The following is an 18,141-nucleotide window of genomic DNA, read 5'->3' as shown; positions in this document are numbered from 1 at the left end:
ATGGTTCTGATTTCATTAATTTCTTTGTTCCCCTGAGTTTTCAGCTTAATACTTTATTGTATTTATCTTTGTTCTGATGCATGCTATTAGCAGCACCACATAAAGCAAAAATCAATTAATGAATGAATAAGAGCATCTTACACTAAATAAACGTAACTGGCAAGACATTTCCAGTAAAGGCCTAGGGTTGAGGCGAATAATAGCAGATGCAGAGATTTTCCATAACAATAATTGTTCTAAAGATGTGTTTCTAGTATTAAATGGTTATTCTGACACTTAAATCTTTTCAAAAATTTAATGCAGGTAGCTCTTAAAACAAAATGGAGGTGAAATTGGAAGTCATAGTATCATCAAGCATTAAAAGGAAAAAGCCATGGTCTCGGTTCAGCTGGCTCGGACAGGTGAGTGAGTTATGACAGCGTCACACTTACGCAGTGACTTTCGTGCTAGTCAACGAAGCTATTGCATTTACTTTGTAGATAAAACAGAAACAGTTAATAAATTAAAATAAACAAAACGTGAAAAATCCTCAGCTGCAAACTGTGTTTTTATGTGGGTTCCCTTCACTATAATAATGTGTATGTTTTACAATAAACAATATCACCTTAGCTGTTCACCTGACAGAACGCAGGTTCAATGCAGCCTTTTTAGGTTACAGCTGATTTTGTGGTGTCTTACATGTAATTTAGCACCACTGGCCCTGATTATCAAACCTGTGTGTATTGCACTCCATAGATTTGATATGGCTGAATTTCTCTTGCTCTTTACAGATGGTGTTTAAGGACAGTCCTCCTATCAGCTTTACAACCAGAGTCGTTGCACGTTATGTTAGAATTTGGTGACAATTTATTAATATTACATTTAATTATTACTTGCGTATAATTTTAAGAAGAGTAAAGAGCAAGTTAGGTGGCATAAGAGCTCAACAGACAGTGCCACTACTTCATGGATCCAATCTTGTTTCTGTGTTGGGTATTCATGTTCTTGCCATGTCCATATGGTTTCATCTCCAATGACAGGCAGGTTAAGTTAATCTGAGATCCCTAATTGGACCCTCTCTTGTACTGGTGCCCACCCTATCCAGAGCTGTTTGCTGTTTCCCTTGGACCCAGTGCTACTAGGTCAGTCAGACTGGTCAGTCTGTCACACCCTATACATCACAGTAGATCTTCAAGATAATTCTCTGCTGTGGAGTTTTTTGCACAGAATGGCTTATCAAAACATGGCCATTCCTGATCACCCACAGTGACATGGAGTATATAGCCTTCTGACATGTCCGGTGCCATTCTCTGCATGTCTTGTTCATTCTGGCCTGATGTGTAGATGTATATGGCATGACCCATGATCCATTCCCAATTTCTTGTTAAGAAATGGCTGTAGTCTTTGTCATTTAATTATTTTGGATGTGTAGATGAACAAGTGATGAACTGACGCACCTTCCAGTGTTGATTCCTACCTTGTTGCTTTTTGCTGCTGGTGTAGGCTCCTGCCCCTCTACAATTCTGTGTTGTATCAAGAGGGTCTAACAGTTTTATGTTTTGCTATTGTTGATTTGTAATTCATGTAATTATTAATTTATTCTTTTTTAGACCACAGAAAGTATATTCATGTTGGATGATAAGCGCATTAGTGAAATCAACATAGTGACTGGAAGAAAAAAGAAAAAGAGCCCTAAATTCAGTGCTCTCCTGAAGAATGTCATAAATTTGGCAACTTCTACAAATGGTAAAATATTGCATACTTAATTACATTTATTGAAGTATGGTGTTATGATGGATTGCAGCAATAACCCGGGTGTGGTTTCTACCTTGCTAACGGCGCTGGCAGGATAAACTGTAGCCTCTTAACTAGAATAAGCAGTGGACAGGTGGCTGTAGCAAGTGAAAGAAGGAGTGAAGTCTTGAGACTCAGAGCTTAAATCTGAACACATAGTGATGACTATCTTAAACTCAGGATCATATTTTATGAGTGTGCATTTATATATTAACGTTTATTATGCTAACTTGAGTTTTCATAAGTCTAATCATTTTCAAAAGTAGTTGCTTGTTTTTAATTATTCCATCTGTCCATTCATCTATGCATTTTCTAAACCTCCATCCATTTACAATCAGAGCCTCTTAATCCAGTTAAGGGTCACAGAAGCACTGCCATCAAAGTCAGTTTAAGGCAGGAACCAACCTATCGCATGGCACACTCGCTCATATAAAACTACTCACTTACAAATCTGTAACATCTTTGAAAATTCTTTTGTGTTTAAGTTTGCCATTTACAGCATTTATCTTGGCTGGGCAATTTATATGATACTGGTCAGAGTGAATAAAAAAAGAGAGACTTTTGTAACTTAAGTAGTTGTCAATGTTTTTTTTTTTGTTCACTACATTATTCATCCATCCATCCATTTTCTAAAGCCACTTTATCCAGGGTAGCTGGAGCCTATCCCAGCAAGCTTTGGATGCAAGGCAGGAACAGCAACTGGACAGGATGCCAGTCCACCACAGGTATCAACACACACATACACACACACGCACACACACTCTCACACACACACAAACACACATTTAAATAAACCTCTTTGACTTTTATAAGAGAATTTTGTGACAAAAGCTAATGAAAGTGTCAAATATCTTTCTTCAGTTAATAACAAGTCGTGTAGTGTCTTTAGACTGATGTGGACTGGAACACATTCTGTATTTCTTAACTGAGGAAAGATGCAATACAATGCTGACCATTACATCTGTCTATCTAATATAATTCAATTGAGTATTCAAATACAGATTTTACTCAGTGTGCATAAAGTTTTTAGTGTCTTTAGATTTCTTTCACCAATGATTAGCATTAAAGTTGTGCTGAGGTATGAAGAGAAAGAGTGAAGCTGCCAAGACATACAGTAAGTAAAAGATGCAGTATACCCTTTTCCATTTATAAAAAATTTTAAATTTGATAATCTACTAAAAATCTAGATTAATGCCAAGCTATTTGAAATGTTGTATTTTGATGGGTATTATGGGTGTATCTCAATACTGGCAGGCTATCTGTCTAATTCAGGGTCTCACATTGAGCATAGGGTTCACCTCCTGGGTCCTCCCTGTCCAGAGTTTGCATGCTCTCCCCGTGTCTATGTAGTTTTCTTCTGTGCATCCAATGACATGCAGGTTAGGTAAAATGGCAACGCCATATTGACCATAGTGTGGGTTTGATGTGTGGTAGGTTAAATAAAGTGGCGATGCTAAACTGGCTCCAGTGTGGGTTTGGTGTGTCAATGGGTGTGTGTGTGTTTGCCCTGCAATGTTCTGGCCCCTTAAACAATGACATGATAAATTACATTGAGCCAAGGATAGGATTTGAAGCTGCAGTCATCAGCAATTCTGAATTTGATTTCAATCTGCCCAGTTGCAAAGACATTTTAACAATACCTGACTCTTGTTCTCCAAACAGGTGCTTGGCTAATAGGATTGCTGGTATCAGGTGAACTCTTTTTATGGAACAAGGACCACGACTGTTTGAAAATGACAAGTGCAGCAGATGGTGTTAGTCAAGTCATGAAACCTTCACATGGTTTGTACTTTTCTTGTTTTTAGCTAAGTATCAGATGTGGCCTATGTGAATAATTCATGTTTAAGGGTTTAGAAACTTAACTTAGGCCTATAAGCACAGCGGTAGGAGTTCTTGTCCCAAATTTCCAGAAATGTGGATAGTGGATTCAGTTCCCTACCAAGTCTCTGTCTTTGTAGTGTTTGCATGTGTTTTTGGTTTCTGGTTCCATTTCCCTTTTCAGAGAGGCTCTTTCTAGTTTGTGGACGTATGTCCTGCACTAGGCTACTATCTTGTCTAAAGTTGCTTCATGCCTTCTATCCCAGTGCTGCCAGGGTAGCCCTTGAGTCACCACAAATCTGTAATGGAAAGAACTGAATGGATAGTTATTAAGAACTCGCAATCAAAAAAGGTTAAAAGGTTAAAGTGCAGCGTATCTTAATGTTTTGCACCTTTGCATTTCAAGTGAGCATAGTGTGCCAGTTGGTGCCTTCTGCAAATACATATCCAGTGTTTACTCACTACACGTGCTGCACATTTTCTACATAATCTTCCCATTGCAATTTTTCATAAATAAGTACTAATTTGTTTTGTCCCATTATAATATATTTTGAAAATATTTACAGAATACTAATAATTGATAAAATACTATACATAGACTACCGTATATTTTCACAAAGTTCTACATTTGATGTGATTATTTTAAGAGCTTTCTTTTACTGGAATCCTGTCACCCTTATTATTAGCAATTTGCATGTTCAAGCTTCTAGTGAGAAAAGCTAAAAACTCTCAGAAAAACAAAGATTGACTATTAAAACACCAGTCACTTCCCACAATTTCTTTTTTATCACATTTCCAATTGACTAATCACTTATGACTCAAGTTTGCCACATCTAACGTTGTGTAGTGCACCGCATAGTGCATCCATCTATTGATGAGTGAGTGTATCCATTGTAAAAGACACAACCGCATTCAAGAGTTGGGGGCAGCACTTTGGTGACCTTGAAAAATTGAAAAAGTTGAAAAACAACAACGCATGCAACAAGCTGTGGATTACGCCCTTTTAGATAGGAGCTCAGAATAGAACTGGCGCAAGATGGCTGGTTTTGTATTATGTATTGATCTGGCAGGAAAGGGTGGGTCCAAGAGGGTGGAAAACAGAAGCGATGTCAGCGGTAGAGTGGCTGTCAGTTTTCCTTTCTGCGTGGGTGGGGTTGGAGGGCATCAGTCCACAGCACCAACCCCTGGTTTGGAGGGTAATTACCATCACTGGAGCCCTTAAGCTGCCTCCCAAGCGCACACGCATGACACCATCCATTCCTCCGTTCTCTGACCTTTATCCTCACCAGGGTTATGAGGAGCCACGGTTTGTGTTAACATCAAAAAAGATAAAACAGGGACATTCTATGATGGGATGTCATTCCATCTCAAGGCATAAAAATGCATTCAGGCACACAAACAGGTCACTATATAATCAAACCTTTAGACTGTAAGGAATACTCCCAAGGAGAACCACATGAAGCTAGAAAGATATTTAAAAACCACAATAAATGTCTGCAAATTAATTTGCAATGGGCCAACCTTTATGTCAGTTTATTTATTACCTTAAATGGCATTTTAGCTTGGGATATAATTTAGCGGGCGGCACGGTGGCGCAGTGGTAGCGCTGCTGCCTCGCAGTTAGGAGACCCGGGTTCGCTTCCTGGGTCCTCCCTGCGTGGAGTTTGCATGCTCTCCCCGTGTCTGCGTGGGTTTCCTCCGGGCGCTCCGGTTTCCTCCCACAATCCAAAGACATGCAGGTTAGGTGGATTGGCGGTTCTAAATTGGCCCTAGTGTGTGCTTGGTGTGTGGGTGTGTTTGTGTGTGTCCTGCGGTGGGTTGGCACCCTGCCCAGGATTGGTTCCTGCCTTGTGCCCTGTGTTGGCTGGGATTGGCTCCAGCAGACCCCCGTGACCCTATTCGGATTCAGGGGGTTAGAAAATGGATGGATGGATGGATGGATATAATTTAGCTCAGTATTGACTACTGTGTCTCCTTTCAGAGTATTCAAAGGCACTGGGATTGTTTGTCTCTGGAGATGGAATGAGGGTCCTCTTGGCGAATCCAACAGGACATGTATTGCTCTGGGAGAGTCTTGAAAGAAAGGATCTAACTACAGTAGTAGGCACTTTGGTGACCGGCCAGTGGTCACAGATCCTTCATCCCAAAAGTGTGACTCTGCCAGCCAATTCAGACAAGGAGACATCAGTGCATGCTGCCTTTACTGCTCAGGAGGTAATAAACATTACAAATGAATGGTGGACAGCCAGTAATAATTCTTAATGACATATAATGGAAAGAAAAATGATGGAGGTGGTGTGTATGTTAGCATTACTGCTTCACAATCAAATACAGACCTTGAACCACCTTTGCACAGTTCTCCATGTTCTCCCAGGCTCTGTGTTGTATTTTCTTCCTTTTCATCCCACATTTAAAAAAATATATAAAAAAAGATTTTTAAGTGGCCTGATTTTATTCAAAAATGCACTAAAATTAAAAAAGTCATTTTTTCTTGGACTAAGATTTTGTTTATCTTATGTGACTATAAATAAAATTGTGCGGCTCCCATAACAGAATTAAATTAATTCAATCAAAATGTATACATTCATTAAAGTGAAATTTCTTACTAGTTTAACTATGGAAAGAAATGACGCATCATATTAAAGTATGTAGGATAATGGTTATAATTGGAGAAATTTTCAAATTGTAAGAGTTATTTTTTTGGAATCATTTAAGGAATCTGTGCATTTTAAAATTGAAAATTTTGTCACTTAAAAATATTTTTTTATATATATTTTTAGCCACCTTAATACCACACAGTCTTCTGCACATTGCAAAAACCTTGACTTGGGTTGGAAGGTGATTTGACAGAAATGACATCAGCGACAGAGTGCAATCGAACCTACGATCTTAAAGTGTAATGTAACATTCAATCATATTCATCTCCCATTTCAGAAAATCCTAACCACAGTGAAACCTCACACATGTCAAGTACTGAAAATGTGTGTTTGTCTATTAGAGAATTGAACCTTCAGTCTTTCTTAGAAAAGCCCAACACTTTATCCACTGAGCCAATATCACCAAATTACTGAAAAGAGCATTTCACCAAATTTGTATATAAATGATGAAAAATTGGTAAAATTAAAAAAAAAAACTGAGTTTGTGTACATTGGTCTCAAATCTTTGACCATTTGAGTGAACACCCAACATGCTAACCACTTGACTAATGCTGGTTAACTGCCATATTGGTGTAATCTGACAAAACTTCAATATCAATTAATCAAAATGATTTTTCTTTTTAAAATGAACTAGGGAGCTCCACCCCCTGCTCGCTTCGCTCGCCCACCCCCAGGTTTGGTTTACTGGATATACACTTTAAAGAGATTGTTATTTTCATGGGAATTGTTACATATGCATTATTTTCACTTTTACTTTAAAACTTCTGTAAAAACAATACTTGTCCTTTATTTCCGGCCCCAGGCGTGGTTAAATCTCTTTCTCGCATGACGTATAATGCTGCTTGCGTTGTGAAGGGGTGGGGGTGGGCATTGAACGCATGCCAAGGAAAAGTGGTTGCATCATCTGCTGGCTTGCTGCTGCTGCTGTGTGTTCTGGTTGTCGCTTGTTGTTGTTTTAAGAGATAGGAGCACATGAAGTGTGTCTACCAAAAGCATTCCAACAGCTGCTAGGTTAGATGTCCGTGAACTTGTTTTAAATGTTGTCTCACTGCCTTCTGTTGCGGGATGTCAGATTGTCTTCTGAGAAGATCACGTCTCGTCTCCCTAGTCTCCCTCCCAAGATTTGTTTTTAAAATAGAGAGATTTGTCTACATTGGTCTCAAACCTTCAACTGTTTGATCAAAAGCTGAACACGTTAACCACTTGACCAACACAGCTAGTTTTTCATATACAGTATATACTCACAGATAAATTCTCCTGTGGATAAGTTAGGACTTGCTTTTACAGTATAATTTCTGGTATTTTATAATGTCTGTTATATAAGTCAAATGCGGAAAGCTCACGCTAGTGGTCCAAGAGATTATGATATGCTAACGCCCACCTGAGAGAGTAACCACGGAGCAAACTACCTTTTTTTCTATGTGGGTAGGACAGCGCACTGTATCAGCTCCTAACCTCTCTCTCTCTCACTGTCTCTATTGTGCATACGTGACCACATGGTAATACCTGAACTATTCTGAAGCAACATTTGCACTGATTTGTGTTTTTTGTATCTCACACCCTCATACACCTTTATCGTAAGAACATCCCTCATCTACGATGGAGCGTTCAATCAGAAGAAAATATGAAGCTGGTTTTAAATTAAACGTCATCGAAGTAGCGAAAGAAATTGGTAACTGAGCTGCTGCAATAAAATTCAACGCGTCTGAGAAACCGATGTGAGACTGGAGGAGGCAAGTAGATGTAAAAAAAAATATTAAGTGTCACATTTTTGAACAGGCGTATAAGTCGGGGTCTGATATTATGACCGATTTTTTTGGTTTCAAGACCCAACTTAATACGTGAGTATATACGGTGTATGTGTGTTGGTTAAATAAATAAACCAGTATAATAATAGGAAATGAGAAATTTAAATTTGACGAAATTAACATACAGATCCTGAGTCAAAACTGATGAAATATTGCATTGTCACAAGAGATCAGCAAGTCTGAAGGAAATCTGTTTGGTAAAAATGGGTAAAAAATTGTTTGCAAAATTTGACCCAGACAAACAGAGAGGGCAAATTGAATACAATTGTGTAATAAAATATGTTATATTGATGATGTCACTTATAAAACATGAAATCACTGTCCAGGTAACTTGGATGTGAGGAATGCCTTGGGTTCCCCATGTGCACACATTATAAGGGCAGGCTCATTTCAAGGGTTTCATCTCCACCCCATTAGTCCTATGGTGATAGATTTGGGAATAGGGGGACAGATCAGTGAATACAGAGGTCCCTAGAAATGAATCTACAAGTAGGTGTAGCAAGCCATCCTAGATATAAAAGCTATATAATAAAACAGTGATAGTACATATCACCATATAACATGGAGAATCAAATTATATCAAATATAGACAAGCCTAATACACAATATAGTAGCACGGACATGCAAGTGCCAATGGAGTCTTGTTATTTTACATTGCTCCTTTATGGTAGCTCACTGTCCTGAGAATAGCTTGCTCTTGTCACACTATTTGGAATTCATTAAACTTTGGCAGGCTTACAGTTTTTCTAGGCCCCCTTGCATCTGTCTGTGACACTGCTCTTTGCATGATGGAATACCAGCTCAGTCGTTGGTGACTTGAGGCTGATACAACTTGTTAGTGACTTTACTTTTGATTTCACTGTCCCCAGTAACCTTTTCCAACTACTTGTAACTCTTTGAAACAGTGGGGTGGTCTTTGTTTCTGCAGCTGCCACATTGCGAGTGACAGAAACATATCAGCAGGGCTATTGACAGCTTCATTGTCAGGTGGTGCAGCAGGGATGTTGAGTGCTGTACTGTGCAGTAATCTGTCCATCATATGTGGGCAGGTGAACTTCTTTATGTGGAGCTGCAGATGCATTTCTTGGCCGTCTCGCTTCACTGAACTGACGCTGCAAATTGGAGGTCAGCTTTGTGACTCTCCCTCCAAGGCTGCATTTGGATTGCTTCTACAGTCTGCCTCATCCTTTCCCTCCACAATCTCATCAATGGCCCAGCTTCATACTGCTCACCTGCGGTCAGAGGCAACTTGATCTGTCACACAGTCAAGGCACTCTCCAGCACCTGAGCTTTGGGTCTCCGTGGCATTCTGTGCTTTGCTGTATCTGACTGTAAGTCTTCTACTTGTCCTACTTGGTGCTAACCCAATGGACTCTTGCTCTTTATAGCATTCTTTAGGTAGCTCGCTGTGCTTAATAGGACAGCACGTTATTGCCATGCTACAGTACATCTGCAACAGTAAAAAGATGACTCCAGGGGCAGAAGTTCAAAAAAGGCCATATCTGAAACTGGAAAATGAAAAGAAAAGGTTAAAATGGTCAAAAGAAAATTTCTACAAGGAGATAAAATTAGAAGTAAATAAGAGGTTTTAGTTTTCACCTCCCTTGAATTTTTTTTTTTATTTATCTGGGACATTTTAAAGTATTTTGCACTTATAAACCCAGTGCCCCATTTTGGGCCTGTGTAGACCTAAAAGCCAGCCTCTTTAGTTTGGGGTCTGGCTGCTAGGAGGTGAGGCCTCTTGCAGCAAAGACTGGCAAAGTCCTGGTCTGGCCTTTTTGTGTATTCTGAGGCCTGCACCTTCTTTGCTATTTTATGCTTTAGATTAACAGAAGTGAAGTCAGGGTCTGTTGACTTTTATCGTATTCTTCTTTAGCATTGGTGTTGTACATTGAGGCACAAGTATTTAGTAAAAATTTAAACATATATCACATGACCAACAAAAGTCAGGAATGCAGAAAAACACAGGCACACATCATTTCATAGAATGCTTTTGTAAATAACACTACCAGGTTAATTGCAAATATAAAGTTGTGTATTATTTGTATATACAGTATGCAGTATATATTATATACATTTATTTTTTGGGATGGTTGTGCAGTAAGACATGGATTTGATTACCAACCTAGAATCTACCTCTGCAAAGTTTATACTGTGAATTGGAATGGCATAATCCTAATATAAGGACATGAAAATGAAGTATTTAAAAGGGAGTTCTTTTGCTAACAGATCACTGAAATTAGGAATAAAGGAGAGAAAAGTACTGAGATTGAAAGAAAGCAAACCCTTTTAAGAAACCTAGCTATATGTCTTTATTACAGTAGCTCACCCAATTTCCCACCTTAAAATGTCACACAGAATTATGCTGCCTTCATCTCTCGCTCTCTCTTCATCTGTTTTGATTTCCTTTCTCCACTGAGCCTTCACCCACTCCACAGTAGGTTCACCATATTCATTATTTTTAACAGTTTGATGTGGAAGGAACATGAAGAATCATGTAATTTTCACATTTTAAATTGCTTAAACTGTATTTCTCTTTCTGGGAAAAAACTGTTACTACTTTTTGCATAAAGTGCCACTCAATAATATTTTCTTCTGTGTACTGAATTAATGAAAATGTATTATTCTTTAATTTTTTTTTTTACCAATTTTCACAGTTTTCTGAAACTTCACACAACTGAAATGTCAGATGTAATTTAGTGTGGTGTTTAGCAGGGTAGTTAAAGAAATGTACAAAGCAGCAGTTCTTTGGTGAATTTCCATCCATTCATTTATATTCATCAATTCCAGGCCATTTGATCTGATTGTAGAGCCATAAAGTTGGACAAATCTTATATCAAGAACCCCTATTAGTAAAAAACAAAAGGTGTTGTTTTCCAGTAATAACACATTGTTTTTGGTTTCCTATTTCTCATGTGTCTTTCAGTGTGTTGGAGATTGCTGTTTCTGTTCCTTTGTGTTTACTGCTGAAGAAAAATTAGTTGTGACTTTCATGACAATACAGTGGTTCGAAAAGGCAGTGTGCTGCTCCAGGTAATCATTCTGCTCTACTGTTTTGCTTGTTCTCTTGGCTCTTCTGTGGAGTGATATGAAATTAACAGATGCAAAGGAACAAAAGAAGTTACGATGCACTGGCGTTGGAGGGGTTAGCATGTTATTTCATCACAGGGTTTAAGATACCCTGGCATCTGAGGAGTTCAGATACACAGGCATTGGAGGCATTAAGATACCCTGGTATTGGAGTCGTTATATTTTGTCTCTCTTTCAGTCTGCATCTCAGTCAAATACAATTTGCTTAAAATGCCCATTTTCATGTGATATTTGCCAACACATAGCCAACCTGCTGTTTGGGTTTCATATAGTGGATTTTTTCATTACAGACTTTACAGTGATTATGTGATACTATTATCATCAATGATAAGTTAATTCAAATGGGACGTAAATTACTGTTTTAAAATACGTATTGTCATAGATGACATGGGATAGTTCATAATTAGGCTGAGATGGGCGGTTCCTTACCTGGCCTGGGAAGCCCATATAATGGAAGGATATGAAAGGACGGGCATCCCGGCTGGGTTGATATGTGATTCCTTTTCTAGTTGGGAGGTTGTCATAGTGGAAGGGTAGAGAGAGACTGCCATTCAGGGCCATGTGTTACCCTTATACCCTGGATGATAACATCCCTCTTTTATGGCTGCATGGGAACCCTGTTGGGGTCCTTGAGTGCCACTACAGGGAGCTGTTTGGAGCAGGCTTGCCTGCCTGACCCAGAAGTGCTTCCAGGTGGCAGTCTTGTTACATTGGAAGTACTCCTGGGTCTGGGTGGGAAAATATCTGCTTCACCTTCCCAGAGGAGTTGGAGTAAGGAGAGGAGAAAGACACGGGTTGCCTAGGAATGAGTGGAGGAGTGACAAGAAAACAAAACAATTAGATTATGATTTTGGAAGAACCAGTGAGAAAGCACTGTTATTAAATAAAATACAGTATTGCCCCTGGAATCCGAACGCCCCAGAATCTGAACAAAAAATTAGATCAAATTTTGCCCCAGAATCTGAGCGCTGCTTTGGAATCTGAACACCCAGCATGTTGTTCGTGTGTGTTTGTGTGTACGAATCCCCAGCGCTCGGGCCACCCATATGCTTTGTCGTTCAGTTTGTTGTTAGAAGGTGTAGTGAAAGCATCTTGTATAATTTTCGCTGCTATTTTTATGCTTTTGTGCCTGTTTTGTGCTATTTTTTTTATATAATAACAACTTAGTATATTCGCCATGGGTCTTAAAAAGTGTAGTGAGGAAAATAAGAGTAAGAGGAAAGCGGTTAGAGCTACAATTGAAGTTAAGAAAGATCTTATCGCTGAGCATGAAAGCGGTACAGGTATGTATGTGTCTGCTATGTGTGAGATTCCTAAATCGACTGTTTGTACGATTTTGAAAAATAAAGAAACTATCAAAGCAGCTGATGTGGCAAAAGGGGTTACGACACTGACCTCTAGGAGATCGAAAAGTATGCAATAGATGGAAAAACTTAATTTGGATTAATGAAAAACAGGTTTTTATATTTTTAATTTTGTTAATTTACATTTTTATTTAAATATTATTATTAGTTAATATTGTACCTTAAAATCCAGTGTATTTACTGTTAAAATCATTTTGAAAATTCAAGTTCGTGGGACCCAGGAACGGATTGTAGTTTCTATTTTTTTAAAGGGGAAAAATTGTCTTGGAACTCAAACGATTTGGAACTCAAATGAGGTTCTGGAACGGAATAAGTTCGGATTCCAAAATATCACTGTATGTACTTTTATATTCTAACTGGTGTAGAGTAATTGTGGCCACTAGGGGGATTCATAGAGCCCCAAACCTTTGACACAATTACTGTACACCCGTCTTGGAAATATGAGCCAGGATGCCAACTATCTCATGTCTTCTCTGGCAGTAAATGCATTCATACATTAAAGTTGCATTTACCAATACTGCAGCAATAAAATAAAAGCCCATCTCTGTTGATTGTTATCAGTGTTGATCAAGTAGACTGTGCATACAACTTAAAATGTCCACAGAGCTTTTCAAGTGTGTCGGTTAAAAGAAGGGTGATAAATGGAGTTTAAAATGTCACTTGGGTCAATCCATGCACACCACTTTACAGAAAGGAATTCCCGTTTTTGATTTAAAACTTTGACAGAGCCTCTTAAACTATACGTCATCTAAACTGTTCTCTGATATGTTAACGAGTAAATGGTGGACTTTTGTAATGCTGGAATTCCTAGGCCCATTTTACATTTGCATTTTCTTAGTAAATACCTTTATTTAAAGTGACTTACAAAGGAGGCCAGCATAATTTTGAAAACATCAGCCAGGGGACTGTTTTGAATCAAGTGTTACAAGACTGACCATTACAAGTGAGGAGGTGCAAACCAAACAGAACAAACCAAAACGAGTTACTCTTTCACAGCAAGCAAGGACCTGCCGTTAAATCCATTGGTTTATTTCTTGATATAGCACATTTAAAACAACTGAAAGAACACAGAATAAAGCAAAAAGTAAGAAATAAAAGCGAGACTAAGATTGTAACATATATATAATATATATTCTGACTTATTATGCTATACCAGCTTAACCTGACACAACCTTCCCTCGTGGAGAATGTCTTCCCCGTTCCCATGAACCCACAATACTGTCCAAGCAAAAACACAACCGCAATCACAATTCCTTAACTTTCTCTTCGTTTTTTCCTTTATCTTTCTGCTGCACTCCACTCCGGCAAGCTTTGTCTTCCTCCTCCCGACTCTGGCTCCTGGAGTAGTGGCTGCTGGCTCCTTTTATAAATCCGGCAGCACTTCCGGGTGTGGTGGAAGAGCTGCTCTGTAGGGCTGTGCAGTTTCTACAGCACCCCCTGGTGGTGCCCACGGATCCCAATAGGGCTGCACCAAACTCCAACTCCCATGAAGCCCTGCGGGAGTCCAAGGCACCGATGCAACCCACGGGGGCTGCCATCTAGCATCCCAGGGGAGGTACTGTCCTGACCAGGCTTGCTCCCCCAGTCCATACAAGGGACAAGTGCCTCGGCTGTCCGCCACAATATATATGTACTATACATGTACATATATAAAGTTATACATTCATACAAAAACACATGTACACCAACAGACAAACATAAATAACTAATACATACTGCACGTGCATGTAAACACACTATGTACAATATGAATAGAAAGATTTAAACACTCAAACTCCTAACCTAAAAAGCAAGTGAATAAAAGTGCTTTTTTGTAAAAACTTAAAATTCTAAATTCTAAATGCAGATTAAGACATTCACAGAACAGGAGAGTCTTCAAACACTGCTGTGTGGCATGGCCGTATTAAAACACCCACCATTGTGGTCATATAATTCTACTTCTGTAACCTTGCTACAATTGTGTATTAAGTCCTTGGTGGTGTCTTGATGTTCAAATACCAACACACAAAGTCTGTCCATTCTGCCATAAACTACTACAAGAGGGACAGATGATATGCCGTATGTAGTATTTCTTGACAGCACAGAGACCTTTGTGAGAGAGACATCACTGCAAGCATGGACAACTCATTAGTGCTTGGTACATTTGGTAGACACTCATTCTTGATCGGTTCCAGGAGAATGCTTGACTTGAAATGATCATAGGGACTGATAACGACACATATCAAAGGTTTACTGCTTTTCACAGGCTCCTGGCCTATAATCTAGTTGTTTTTTACATTTTTGTAAGAGAATAGTGTGTAACTGTAATAAATATTAGCTGAGATTTAATGCTGTAATTTGGATAAAATTCCAATTTAAGCCATTTCTTGACCAGTCAGATATTCATCAAAAAGGCAGGGCAGTGGCAGATTTAGGTATAGGCAAGATCTTGTTGGGGGAAGCACACCAAAAAATTTGCATTGATGATTACAGCTTAAGCTAGTCAATTCATTAGTGGTGGCATTTATGAAAGTTAAGGGGTGCGCACTCTGCACACCAAAGGTGCATGCACACTATAAAGTCCATGTCACGTACACAGGGAGGAACCATTTATGCAACTTTAGGGATGCACACCCCGGTCATTAAAGTCTAATAATGTCTTCCTGCTATGGACACCAAGGGACGCGGCCCCCTCAGGGCTCCTGAGACAAGGTGACGTGCCAGCTACGTACTTGTCTCTGTCACTATGTGTTATTTTAGGAGTGACTTTTCATTCTTGATTCCATTTTGCTCAGCGGCAGCACAAAGCAAGGATGTTTACTGTCTGCATCTCACATTTTTATAAAGTTTTCCAGGTAGGTTTGCTTATGAGATATTTGCACACCAGAGTGTGAGGTGTTGTCAGATCACATTTTTTGACTCTGTTGATCTATCAGAGTCAATTTAGCTTTTCATTCCACTAAAAGAACAGCTGCATTCAATGCATTTGGTTTCCTGCTTGGAGAGAAGGGGAGCCATAGCCTATCCTGGTTGGCAGCAATGACCATTACACAGCGTGGTCCACACAAATCCTCATTTTAGAGTCCCAGACAGCTTGGCTGCATGTCTTTGGACCAGTGGAGAAAAATGGAGTCAGTGCTGCTTATTGAAGTTATCCAGTTCACTCTTTTGTGCAACCTAGTCTCCCAACTCCCTGTACCCTCAAACAACATACGCTAGTATGCTTTATAAGGCTGATGGGTGTTAGTTTGCTATATCAACGTTTCTTAACCTTTAAGTATTTGTGACCCGAGTTTTCATAACAGTTTTAATCGCGCCCCCCTAACATTTTTTTTGAAAGGAGCCCACTAATACCAATTTGTTCTTTTTTAATTAGTGATATATCATAGATGCATATTTTATTATACCTACTTAACTTTTATGACCATTTATCTACCTCTATATTTATTTTTCTAGTATCAGAATGCAGTTTAAGTTAATTTGTTTTGGTTTCAATAGATGTATTTTTCATATTTTCGATTCTTGTTTTCTTTTTTTCACATCTTCGCGCCCCCGTTTTTGTAACTTTGCGCCCCCCTAGGGGGCACGCCCCAAAGTTTGAGAACCACTGTGCTATATGATGTTCATTTAATTTTTGAATTACTACAAAGTTAGGCGTTTCTTCCACTCATCGGTTTTCCAGAACTGCCTGGCCTGACATTGGCTGAATAGTATGCCTCGACTTCTCAGGATGTTAGTCCTCTTCACAACATGCTTGTATTTTTAACTCTCATTTTCATGTAAACGTATTTTAAATGTGCACCAGTTAAATGTACCCTTTATACAGTCTGAATCTGGATTCTTTCAAAATTACATTTTATTGATAATTTCTTTCAATTGTTGTTTGTGTTGTATATTGTGTTTTCATTATAACTTTTCAATTGCCATTTTCATATTAGTAAAACGCCTTTTAGAGTGAAGTGGACAACAAAGAAGTACTCTCTTGACAGACTGATTCCCGCTTGTGCCAGTGTGAAATCCCAAGGAGCTCTGCCTACTGCCCTTTCAGGAGACGGACTCGTATTGTCAATAGCGGTTAATCAGAACAATCCCAAGGTACAAATGCTTACTTCAGTACACAGTAAAACGTCTGCATATGGACACATGTAAATGTTCAGCACCTTCCTAGCATTTTATCCATACACAGCAAAATAGCCAGTGCTATATTAGCTCTTATAATATTTAGTTCTTATAATGTCAAAGTAACACTTAAACGTGTACCTATGTAAAGAGTTGATGCATATTTATACTATCCTTATAGTGCTAATTTAACAGTCTCAGTTCAAGTGTGTACTCATCACACAGAACTCTGAAACACCATTATAGTTTCTTTTGAACCCACGCAATGTGGAGATAAACATGGAAAGAACACAAAGGAAAAAACAAACATTAAAAGCGGTTGTCATATTACACAACGTTTAGTTGGAGGGGACGTCAGAGTTGACGACTGAAGCTGCTGATCTCATCGCCTGAGGATGTCAGATTCCATGACACACTTGACTCTAATGCCCAGGCCACCAACAGCTGGCATACTCCTTCTTGAACCGAGAACCTTGATAGTCATGACTAGGACGAACCAATGGCAAGTGAGGCAGACAAACAATAGTTTAAAATTAGATTCATATCATAAAAATACGTAGAATGAAAACAGTGAAGTAAATTGTGCATATCCAAAATAAATAGTTTAATAAATTCATCTGTAAAATGGTGCCACAAATCAATAGTGCCTTCAGGGTGTTCAATAAATAAATTGTTCCAGTAAATAAGTTAAAAATCCCAGCATCAGAGAGCTAAAAAAAAATTATGTTCTTTTCTCTTCCTCGCTCAGTCTTCCTCAGGATGCTGGGAGACCTCAAAGTTACAGCTGGTGGATTCTCAGATGCATTTAAGGGTGCCACCTACATTTGGCTCCTTCCAAAAAAGGTATCTGCCACATCCCCAAATCCCGTGGCTGGATCTGAGAACCAGACCACATTCACCACAGTTCCCAAAAACATCTCACCCATCTAAAAGATCCTTCACTTGTCACTCCAATGGCTTCCACTCCTCTCACCTGCTCCACTAACCAGCGGATGAGAGCGCCCTCACCACACTCAATCATCAAACCTGCTCTTCCTCACCAGAGTCAGCCTGATCGAGACTGCCTTTCCTTTGTGCCCTTTCCTCTCTGACTAGCAATCACATTCCATGAAACCAAAAGCTAAACAACTCTCTTCCTGTCTCTGCTAACCTGCTCCCTTTTAAGTGAGCCAAACTGCTGGCTGATTAGCGCGCTGTACGTTAATCATTACATCAAGCCAGCATGCACTTGGGCATGGCTAAAACAAATCACACCAAAAATATGGAATAAACTTAAACATCCCGGTCTTACTATCGACTTTCTAGAAAAAGTTCACATTTCCAAACTGTCACAAGTTCATTCCTTTATCTAACAGCCAACTAACCTGCTGTATGACGGATTGTATGAATGCTTCTCAGGTAAGGTAACATGTGCTATCTATCTATCTATCTATCTCTTTCTGACTTTTTTTTCTTTTTTCATTCTGTTATGATATGCAAAACATGAGAGATCAGACAGACAAGCCTTTCTTCTGTTTGTGAGGTCCAAAACAC

General features: G+C 39.1%; 1 protein-coding gene across 1 annotated transcript in view; it reads left to right on the top strand.

Annotated features, from left to right (window-relative positions):
- The first annotated feature begins 320 nt into the window (after positions 1–320).
- Positions 321–18,141, top strand: part of LOC120528696 (ciliogenesis and planar polarity effector 1-like) — a 123,443-nt gene continuing 105,622 nt past the window's right edge. Inside the window, exons 1-3 of the mRNA XM_039752851.1 lie at positions 321–401; positions 1,590–1,725; positions 3,436–3,555. Coding sequence (XP_039608785.1) covers positions 321–401; positions 1,590–1,725; positions 3,436–3,555 — 337 coding nt within the window. The remainder of the gene's footprint in view (positions 402–1,589; positions 1,726–3,435; positions 3,556–18,141) is intronic.

The sequence above is a fragment of the Polypterus senegalus genome, chromosome 4 (genome assembly GCF_016835505.1).
Source record: "Polypterus senegalus isolate Bchr_013 chromosome 4, ASM1683550v1, whole genome shotgun sequence".
NCBI classification, from domain to species: Eukaryota; Metazoa; Chordata; class Cladistia; order Polypteriformes; family Polypteridae; genus Polypterus; species Polypterus senegalus.
The sequence above is the reverse complement of the archived record's forward strand: the minus strand, read 5'-3'. Positions and strand labels throughout refer to the sequence as shown.